The 11,835-nt window shown below is 37.8% G+C and overlaps 1 protein-coding gene across 1 annotated transcript in view; it reads right to left on the minus strand.

The window, feature by feature from the left end:
• Positions 1-11,835, minus strand: part of myo5b (myosin VB) — a 69,282-nt gene that overhangs the window by 29,852 nt on the left and 27,595 nt on the right. The window contains 3 exon segments of the mRNA XM_016233314.1: positions 727-871; positions 2,042-2,213; positions 4,308-4,418. Coding sequence (XP_016088800.1) covers positions 727-871; positions 2,042-2,213; positions 4,308-4,418 — 428 coding nt within the window.

Raw genomic sequence — 11,835 nt, forward strand, 5'->3', positions numbered from 1 at the left:
TTTGATGATTCAAGCAACAAAAAACCCCACTTGTAAATACAAAGGTTCGAAGAATGATGCTGCGTGCACTGTGATTATCTGCCCACTCTACCCATTATTGAGTCAAGCTGAACTTTCAGATTACTCACAGCTTTCAAAGAACATGATGATGTAATTTCCTGTTTACAGCCAGTGGAAATCACTGATCTGAAGCCTGAACTCTTTATCACAAAACAACAACCCAGATAACACACTGCAAGATATCTGTTAAAGATCACTTCTTCTGGAAAGCATCTGCTGTGTACAAAGATCAGATAGACGTCTTTAAGATGCCAGTTTTACATACATTCGAAATCATAAACATCTTCTAAACGTCTATTTGACAGCTAATCGGAAACATCCTATAGACGTATTGCAGATGAGCAAACACAAAAAAATTCGTCTTGTAGACGTAAATGCAGACGTTAGACATCTCTGTGATGTACGTGTGTCATCAGGGAAAGCTTAACAAACAGCTTCAACATTCACTTGATGCTAACAACTTCTTAACCTCTACTTGAGAAAATGCTTGTTCCAAAAAGAGTTCTCTAAGATCAAAAGAGTAGCATTTATTTGAAACTGAATGCTTTTGTAACATTCAGAAAAGCACTGTACATTTTTAGCTTTGTTGACGTGTTTTGAGGGTGTGGTTTTGAAGAGAGGGGGGTGTGTTTAATATTGTAAGGCTATGAAAAAATGATCACAAACCTGGCCATCTGTTTGTACGCTTCCTCTGCCACAGCAAATATATGAGGGTCCATGTCCCCCATGTTCTGGCCGGTGTATGCATTGATGACTTCTTCTCCATAGATCTGAAGCTGCTCATACGGGTTGATGGCCACCAGAACAATCCCTAAGGAGAGAGATTTACATGGCTTTACCCCTACAACTGTACTGCATAAATTAAATCAGACAAAGTCTTGATGATACAGATAAAATAAATAAGTTAATTAAATATTAGGAGACTCTAATCATGGAATGATGTCACAGGAAGCAAAATGATGTTAATGCATGATGTTTCATTCTCAAAGAGACAACACAAAACAGACACATGTCTGTGAAAGTAAAAAGAAACAAACATAAAAGAGGAATTATGAGGCAATGGGCATTGTTGTGACCTGACAGAGACAATAATGGGAATCATTCAGTCATTACAAAGCGGAACCAACAATAAAACAAGACAAACAACAACTGGGCGGTCTTTAGACATTAAATATCTGTGAGACTGTGTGACCATGTGTATATAAAACAACAGATACACTCTTTCTGACTGCCTGAGAGGTCACGTCATCCAGTGTTAGGATTCAAACATACATTACATAATATGTGTCTTTTTTTCAGAAGAATTTCTCAGTAGAAACAAACACCCTCAAATAAGACGCAATCCTAAAATGCCACAACCTATTAACAAGGGCATGCTGTCATAGGGACAGAGTAACTGATAGAAACATTGAATGTAATGAGTGTTGACTAAACAGAGACGCTGTCTTTGTTCCTCTCCGGTAAAGCATGTTGACCCTGGATTCGCAATTACAACATTTACTGCTGGTGAGGAGTATTTGCAAGATACTCTTCTGTAAAAAGAAATATATAATTTTTCTTTCCTTTTTATTCTTTTTAATAATTCAACCGTTTATTTCTTATCCTTTCCTTATTCATTTTTTGTAATTTTATTAAAATGTATATTATATTTAATTTAACTTTTATGTTAAATTTTATTAAAATGTTAACATAATTTAATTTTAATTACATTTTATTAAATTATCCTAAATAAACTAGCCTTGATAGAAAATGAGACAGAGCCTACAAAAAATTGCTTAAATTAAATTTACTTACAATTCCTGAATATAAAATGTTTCTCACTTTTGGATTTTAGAGCTACCACAAATGAAGGACACTTCCAATAATAAGCCATGTAAAGAGAGTTATCAAGTGATGATCATAACTGGACAAATGTCAGGTCATTTAAACACAAATAAGATATAAAATGACCAATATATTTGCCAACATATCAGAGACTTACCGCAGTAAGTGTAAATGTGATTGGACTCGAGGAATCGGACCTTGAGGTTGTGGAGGACAGCAGGCTCGTGGAGGTAGCTGAGAGCCGTGAGGTCATTCTCTCCTACCAGAATATCAGGATTCCGAAGAAATGGAAGTGGATTGTCTTTGGGACCAATTGAATATTCTAACGTCTAGGAATAGCGACAGAAATGCAAATTAAGTAGAAACAGTAGATTAGAAATTGATTGGATTCAAACCACAATGTCAATTAACTCCATGGGGTTCAAGAGTCAAAAAGTGTCTTTTGGCAGAGTAAGAGTGTTGTTAATGCATACACAAGAGCTTCAATAAGTCATGCTGATCTTTATTTCATCTACTGGTTTATTCAGGTGTCCCTTGGTTGGGTATCGATTGGGTTTTTTACGATACCTAAAGCTAATAAATGTATTTCATGATCTGGGTCATTATTTAATACAAAACCATATTTAATACAAAACCACACATAATGTTTCTACAGTATCTCTGTCAATCACTCTGATGTTTAGTTAAAATTAGTGAATTGACTGAGTGCTGTCTGTCACTGTCTTTAATCAGTTCTGTGAATGACTGTATGGTACGCCACATGTAATATGTTTTATAATAAATATTACATTTTCAAATGAAAATAGCAACATGATCATTTATGCGTTCAAATGTGTTAAAGGGATAGTTCACCCAAAAATGAAAATTTTATGTTTATCTGCTTACCCACAGGGCATCCAAGATGTAGGTGACTTTGTTTGACTTTGACTTCGTTTGTTTGTGATTTTTAACTCCAGCCGTTGCAGTCTATCAGTCGTATAAAGCATGGCAATGGTAACAAAATCTATGAGAGTAAAAAAAACATGCACAGACAAATCCAAATTAAACCCTGCGGCTCGTGACGACACATTGATGTCCTAAGACACGAAACGATCGGTTTGTGCCAGAAACTGAACAGTATTTATATAATTTTTTTTTACCTCTAATGCACCACTACGTCCAACTGTCTTTGGGCACGCGCACGGCATCCGATGCGTGGGGTGTGTACGCGCTCTGGCATAGTTTACGCAAGCGCCGGAAGTGATCTCTCGCGCGTATACGTCACTCATTGTTTACACAGTGCACAGGCATTGTAGGTACGACGGATTTTCGCTGGAGGAAACAGCTGTGTTTGATGAGGGCTGATGAATGCAGCGAACACTTTACAGTAGATGGGAAACCGATTGCTCCCTCGTGACCTTTTGTAAACTATTTATGACAAAGAACTGCACAGATACAGATATTATAACAATCTATCAATAAGCACACACCTTGTGTCCTGTTGTGTCCTTTCTGTTTGAGTCCGCTTGCGCTGCGCTGAAGAGCGCGCTGAAAGACGGGGAGGAGACTAAGTCGGCAGCTGTTTTCATATGAAACTTAAAGGAGACTAACACTGAGGCGATCATGAATTTGTGTACAGTTTATAGATCTAATCGCTATAGCCCCGTTAAAAATGGCCTAGCGACGCCCATGCTTTTTACGTCCATTTCGGAGAACCAGGACAAATATTTCAATCGATTGCTCAGGCATTTAAGTGTCACCGAAATGAGGCACATAAATCTGCGTTCTGATTTGGTACATTACGGTTTCGGTACGTTACATAGGTACCGGTGCCGGTTTCGGTACCCAACCCTAGGTGTCCCCAACATTGTTTTTTGATAGTACACTTGAGAATATGGCGTACAACCTCCTCTCTCAGGGCCTGTACTTCTTACACACCAAAAGATGATTAATGATTCATTTGACACTTTCCTTAGAACGGTGAAACCCAAACTAATGCAGGAAGGTTTAGCACACAATTGTTTTGACTGAGAATTTAAACCCACTATTGTTCAGTCTGCTTAAAATCGCTTAAAAGGTAAAGTAGATATTTTGTAGTCTGAACAGGAAGGAATATGATTTTTATTTTGGTACATTTTTCTATTTACCATGTCTTCATTTATTTTTGCTACTTTTCAAAAGCTTTTTTTGAACAGATTTTTTTCATTTTACTCTTGTCACAGACCCAGACTTTGAAAATCAATCTAAAAATATATAAAAAAATTAAATAAATAAATTTCTATATATTTTTACACAACAACAGCTGTGGCTATTTTAATGACACACAATTTTGATCCTAATATTTTTTCCCCCTGAAAATTAGTGTATTTATTTACCAATAACACGGTCAGTAAAGTTCATGCCATGTATGCTGGTGAAAGATAAAGGGGAGGGTTTACTCTTACCGTTTCATCTTCTAATTTGAGGTTAAGCACTGGGTCTCCCTCTTTATAATCCTTGATGATTTCAGCCGACTTCCAGACATCTTCTGGGTCAGGGATCCAAACCCGGGTGTACTGAAACACAGATGAAAAAAACCTTTAAATAAAATAAACCACTGATATCCCACCATAACACATATAACATATCAAAACAACACACCTGTGTCTATCAATGTAATATGAGCATACAATCATGGTTTTGTGTCAGAGGACAACGACCCAAGCAGTCATCCATCTTCCCAGTGAGGAACAGACAAAACTGAAAAAAGCTGAATACAGAAAAGCTGCAATGCATTTATCAGCAGACTCTGTATATTATTGAAGGATCAGCAGTACAGGCAGAAAAGTTAAGAGATAAATTGAACCTCAGCAGGATGAACGCAAACTATGTTTGTAGAATTTGCCATATCCTTCAAATAAAATTCTGCTCCATGTTATTTAGAGAAGAAAATTACTCAAATGGGATGCATATGTGTTTATGGTTGTCTGCCCTGAAAAATGAGACACTCTAACATGTTTGAACCAACTACTGGATGTATTCAAGTGGTATTCTAGCACACAGTCTTGAAGTTAATATACTAGTAGCTTCTGGACAACTAGTTGGCCATCATGACACAGAGAGAGGTCTGCAGTACCCAGCAAAGGACTAATGGAGATGGATTCTCTTCCTGTTAGCCTTGAGCTTTAGCCAAGATATTAAAGAAAGTAAGAGCGTCATGAATTAAAGAAAAATTATATAAAACTAAATGATAAACCATTTTGTCTTCTGCTCCTAGTGATGCTCAATGTCTCAATGTTTGTGTGTTGGTGATAAACTAAAAGCAAGCTGAAGGCTTAGAGAGTATCTAATGAGAGAGCGCTGTTATCTCTCCTGAAGGAGGTTAGAAGTCAGTTTCCACTGGCAATCTGTGTGTAAAGAATGCGGCTCTCGACCTTCAAAAAATCCACAAAAGAAACTCAGTGTGTGTATAAGCCGCTTAAAGAGCTGAAAGTTTATTAGAAGCATTCAGTCACAAAATCCATATGATCAGCTTTAATAGATTCTTAACTAATAAATCATGCTCTCAAATTAAGCAGCAACCAGTCAAACACTGTTATAAAGTCCTCAGTATCCCGCTGGAACCAGGATGAATGATATAAGGAATATTTGACCCAAAAAGGAAAATTCTGTCTTCCTTGTGTCATTCCAAACCTGTATGACTGACTTTCTTCTGTGCAACATAAAATAACATATTTTGAAGAACGTTTCAGTGTTTGTTTGTCCATTCAATGGAAGTCATGATTGACAGGTGATCTGACCAATCACAATGCAGAATCTGCCATTGTGTCTGACAAACAAACCAAACAGGAGAGTAGATTAGCGTCAGTGGACTTGAACTTGAAAACGGTGTGTATTGCCGTCTTTCCGCGGTTGAAACAAGATACCTTCTGGTGTTCATTCATGTTTATTTCATACTTTAACTAGTAAAAAGGAAAGGATGATCGGTTCACATGCTGCTTGAACTTGAGGTGCTACAGCGATCTGTCATGACACGTTAAAGAGCCACAAAACTTGTCTGTCGGTGCGTTGCCAGTTTTCTCTTTGCTCCGAGATGTGTAGCATGACAGCACCATGGCTTGTCGGGGGTAGCAACAGTAACTAAGGGGGTGGGTTTTTGAGAAGGGTTAATTGCGTACAGTACTGTGGAAAAGACAACTCAGTCCTTCCTGTTACGCCTGTTAACTCAGAGACTGAACTTTGCTCAGTTTTTTTCATAAAAGTCGCTCCATATCAGAGCCTTCCCAGCTGACAAGAGTATTTTCAATCCTAGTTAGAGGCGGAGTGAGAGATACTGCAGGGCAATTTGGAGATATGAATGAATCGGGTGCTGAATTTGAGTGTGCCGTCTCTGATATTACCCATGTGACAGCTTCACATGTTAGTTAAGCACGTGCATCCCTGAATGTCTAAAATGAATGACAACATTGTATTCAAGGAAAGGTGATTTTTGTTTTTCTTGAACAGTGTACTTGTGATCACACCTGACTTAAACAAAGATGTGACAACTAGCAAAGCCTAAATTTCAACAGGTCACACCTGCAGCCTGATCCAGTGCCAATTTATTTGTCAAAACACAAGCAATGGAATATCTCACTGGGATCATATCATACAATCTGACGGAAAAAAAAACAATTGCATGCTGTATATCCAGCTTTAGAGTTTGGGCTCATCTGATCTGGTCTGACACAATGGGGACACACTTTAACTGAGATGAGTGAAATGTCGGGACGTACTGAACACAGACAGTCTGCCTTTTAGGAGTCTGCCATGCTTCAGGCAGAAATAAAAATAAAAAAAACAGAGCAAATGTTGAGATTCAATCAAGACATAGCAGAAACAGAGATATTTCGATCGAACAGCAGGGGTCCTATTTGGCTTTGCAGTCTGTTACATCACTCCGTCTTATAATGTTTTAGTGTAGCGTTAAGGCTTTTCAAAGCTACAGAGCAAAATAAGGCTCAAGAGCAGCTTGATGATATGAGAGCCGAAACCACAGACTCATTTTAAAGTTTTTAATGGAGCACTGCATAATTTTCATGAAGTGGAAAACAAGTAAGCTGTCCCCTCAAGGGTCCTTTATTAGCAACCAGCAAGTCACAATTTGCTACCTGCTATTGCTAGACAGTGGCAGAGAGTATTTATAATTTATAGAGCAACTTAGAAGACAAAAAATATGTAAATGCTGTGAGAGTATGATGATTTAGTCAACTTCTTAAAAATTTATGAATGATGTGATGTACATTACATAATTTCAAAACAAGCTATATTTATTTTCAAGAAAGAGAAACAAAGCACAACTTTCAAACAAACATTTACCAAAATACTCTACTGTTCAAAAGTCTGGGGTCAGTAAGTTTAGAAAAAATAGAATAAAATGAAACAAAACAGCAAGGACTCACTGAAACGATCAGAAATGACAGGATGTTTATAATGTTACAAAATATTTCTATGTCAAATAAATGCTGTTCTTTGAGCTTTCCATTCATCAAAGAATCCAGGAAAAATGTATCATGGTTTTCCACCCAAAAAAATCAAGCAACACAAATGTTTTCAAGTTAAATAATAATAAGAATTGTTTCTTGAGCATAAAATCAGCGTTTTAAAATAGTTTCTGAATGATCATATGACACTGAAGACTGGAGTAATGACTGCTGAAAACTCAGCTTTAACATCACAGGAATAAATTACATTTTAAAACGCATTACAATCGAAACAAAACAAACAAAAAAACATTTTTTAATTTATAATAATACATCACAATATTATGTGTTTTTACTGTATTTTTGACCAAATAAATACCACAAAAACATGTTTGTCAGAACATAGCAAGTCAAGACTGGCTCATAATGCTGGTTTCATGTGTACCCTCTCACACAGATGAGTATGCACAACAGTAGGGCTGGACAATAATTCAATATCAATATGTATCGCGATATACTTTTTTTCAATAACGGTGATATGATTTTTAAACACATTTCCGATATTTCGATATACATTACCAGTGCAGGGCTATCAAGTCTCACGCATTCACCACGAGACACACGCATTTCAACCTGTTCACATGCTCTCACGCCACACCTTGTATTTCTTACGCTGAGAAATAAGGGATAACTTGTCCTGCTATAATTAATGGATGAATACGGAGGGAAGTTCTCTGCCGAGTTCAGAGCTATCTCGAGTTATATACAGAGTTAAATGACACCTACCAGCCAATCAGAAATTAGAATGTTGTTGATTCCGCGTAAATTACGTGATCCCGCTGCAAGCGCGTTTGTTACTAAGCAACATGGATGCGCGCACACGGAGGAGCGTAAGTTGGGAGAGCAAGACCCCGATGAATGCTGTAGGTAAGCTTTTTTTGTTTGTTTTTTTAGCATTTTGATTTTACGATTCCTGGACGGAATCACTTGCCTGTGATCAAAGATAATGAGATCTGATGTTGGGGAATATAGCCAAATTCGTGCTAAATTATTATTGATGCAGTCAAAAACTCTCCAGCTGCTTTGCAACCAGAAGCATTAGCTTAGCTTTGGCTAGGGATGCGCCGATCTGATATTCATATCGGGTATCGGCTCCGATAGTGCCATTTTTCTCGGATTGGGTATCGGTCAGAGAGAGCTGATCCAAATCCGAGATTTTTATAATTTTTTTTCTCGATTGTGCGAATTATTCTGTGTTACTTCTGAAGCCATACGATAGCTTAATGTGAGCTACATATGAATATTTAAGTCCTTACATTAAAGTTCACACAAACTCTTTTCTCCGCTGTGGCTGTCAGTCATTCGTTCAGCCTTTAAAGTTTAAAGTTTAAACCCTTTCGGTTACAGCAGTCAGTTCGGTAACGCTCTCGCCAAGATCATTCTGTGTTCTCATTATACTTGATTTGTAAATACATGTCTATGATTTTGCAAAAATGACTATCTTCTTGCTGGAGTTTAATGTTGTTTTGTTACTTGCTACCGGGTGTCTGTGAGAACAAAACACGGGTGTAGAAAAGACTATAAATAGTTTTTAACGTGCACAGTAACTGAAATTTAAAACTGTTAAAAGAAAGGCTCAATAACTGTTGCACAGATATAATACACTACGCATCAATTTCTCTTCCCTTTGTGCTTTGCACTTTTTAACACGAAGCGCTTACAATGTGCGCACATTGTAAGCGCTTTGTGCTCATAGACTGTCAACCCTCTACATTGCGAGTAAATCACTCGCATATGCGACTAAATCTTCACTCTGGGCGACTAAATGATGTCTAATATTAGCCGATGGCTAATAAATTCTCAGATTTTACTCGGCTGCCGAATTATCCACTAACCTAGTTTATGATACATTTTTGTCATAGATTATAAATATACATAGGCCTATATTTTTTCATATTTGTTTATTTTATTTTTCTTTATAATGAAGTAGTCTGTATCTAGTAGATTGTGAAAGAATGATTATCAGTTCCACACACAGAGATATATAAATTCTACATTTATTTAAATGAGGGAAAAAAACTTCACTGGTATCGGATCGGAATCGGTATCGGCCAATACCGAACCCTAGGTATCGTAATCTGTATCGGAGGCAAAAAAGGCGGATCGGAGCATCCCTAGCTTTGCATCCCTAGCTTTGGCTACCAGAAACTAAGGAAAGTACTAGCGATGTTATAACAATGGGTAAATCTGATAAAAGACAGACAAATTCATACAAATAAAATAAATTGTTTTATATATTTATTTTTTTAAAAGTATCAAAAATAAAAAGACATTTGGCCCAAACGAGCCAACTGAAGAGCAGTGCTCAATGTACATACTGTACACATACAGTAGGATTGCAGAACTTGCCCTGCAGATGTATGTCAAGCTGTGTGTGTGTCTGTGGCTAAATTTCTTTTTATTTTTGATACACTTGTATTTTTGAAATAGGCTTACATAAACCTATTTATTTTATTTGGATGAATTTGTCTGTTTTTGATCAGATTTACCAGTTATCATTACTATTTGTTCAGGTCAATTATGAACAATAGGTCAAATTGAACTGCTAGCGAAAACATGAGAGAATAGGTGCTGCAAATATTTGAATGGCTCCTCCCCTTTTAGTGACGGGACGCGGCAAGTCTGGTAATTCTGCAAACAGCAGTGTACTTGATAACATCAGTCAGCTCACCTTGGCTACTGCAATTTTCCTCACTGTATTTACAATAAGACGAAATATATCAAACACCACTGCCCCTTTTCGTTTTCATTTAAACATATTAATAGCCGCAGAAATGTTCAGGGAACGTACATGGCCTACATTACAATGAAACTAAATATTATATCAAACATTGCCCGTTTTAATTTTAATTTTAACATTAATAGATTAATAGAATAAAGACCAAAGATTACCTGTTAAGATTTACCCAAAACGAATTATATCTTATGTTTATCCACTACAGAGTCATCAGAGCCAGCGGCAAATGTCAAAAGGACTAGCCGAGTTGAGGCTGCTCTCATCGGGATACATGAGCACTGAGCGCCGGCTGATCGCGTGGAGCTCCCCTCTCCAAAATCGGTGAAGGACATTTTCAAATAGGCGCTGTCTTTATAAATAAACCGCAGATTTGAGTTTTAAACTATATTCTCACCTGAAATACTTTTAAAACTACATTTCATGACACAACAACAGTAATATAAAAAAAAAATGCAAATGGTGGTTGAAATACAATGCTGTGTGAACTCAACCAATCAGAATGTTCAGCGCTCAAGTCCCGCCCCTGAAAGTTCCGGACCTTTGAAAAAGTACTACCTCACGAGCAGGGACTTTCTGAGGGGCAATTTTTTTTACCCGGAACTTTATTTAGATCCTGGTTCCTGCAGTGGAAACACACCGAGTACCGGCCCAAAGTCCCTAGTTCCTGGGGAAAGTACCTGCAGTGGAAACGCGGCTTTAGACTTGCCAAAGACTTGCCTTTTCATAAGTTTGTATGCACAGACATCTGTTGTGTCGATAGGGCTGGGTATCGAGTTCGATACTTTTTAGGCACAGAGCGAATTGCCTCGATACCATCAAGTAATGAAAAACATCTTGTCGTTCGGTACCAAATTTCGATACCTAAGGGGTTAATCTCATCAGCGTCAGTGAGTCAATAAGCCTGCAACACACGACAGATCGATCAGTGTTTGACATCCGCGAGAGTGCACGGAGCAGTCTGCTCTCTTAGCTCTCGTGGTACTGTAATAAACCGACCGGTCTGCACAGTCGGTCCGCGTCAAGTCGAACACACCTACTAGTTTACACCGGTTACACTCAGAGATGTGGCGCACACGTGAGTATTTAGTGTGAATGCGTCCCAGCCCCCATAGATGTAAGGCTACATTTACACTGGTGCGTTTATGTTTTAAAATGAAAATGATCCTCATCATACTGGCATTTCCACTGCGTTTCAAGCCGGCTTTCCACTATCTCCAACAAGCGACAGACCGGTCATTCAGTCATTCATTTCCAATGGAGAGTAGCGCGGGAGCTGCGTGGAGTTCCGATCATATGCAGATGTCCGTTCACGTTACACGATCGAAAGCGCGTTATGTGACCATTCGTGCAAACTGTAGCATCATGCTACATAAGACAATAAATAAGATTTATATTCCGCTTTTACTCAAAACTCACTTTAAACCACCATCGAATGTTTGTAATAACTTCCGATTGCCGTCTAATGTGTGTTTTGGCCATGTAATGTTGCTGAAATTAAATATGTTATTAGGCCTACCTCTGAGTCAGAGCAGCGATCATGGAAGAGAGAACACAGACAGACAGCGCAGGAAGCTGCTAATGCTCATCAGTAAATCAGTGGAAAATAAATAGAAATCATGATTCTGTCTGAGCTATGCGTTTTAAAACGAACACGCACTAGTGTAAATGTAGCCTAACAGATGTGTAAACTGAAGACTATTTGAGCTTTATTAAAACTATTTGCACTGATTTATT

This window comes from Sinocyclocheilus grahami, unplaced genomic scaffold (genome assembly GCF_001515645.1).
Source record: "Sinocyclocheilus grahami isolate Dianchi unplaced genomic scaffold, SAMN03320097.WGS_v1.1 scaffold428.1, whole genome shotgun sequence".
NCBI lineage: Eukaryota > Metazoa > Chordata > Actinopteri > Cypriniformes > Cyprinidae > Sinocyclocheilus > Sinocyclocheilus grahami.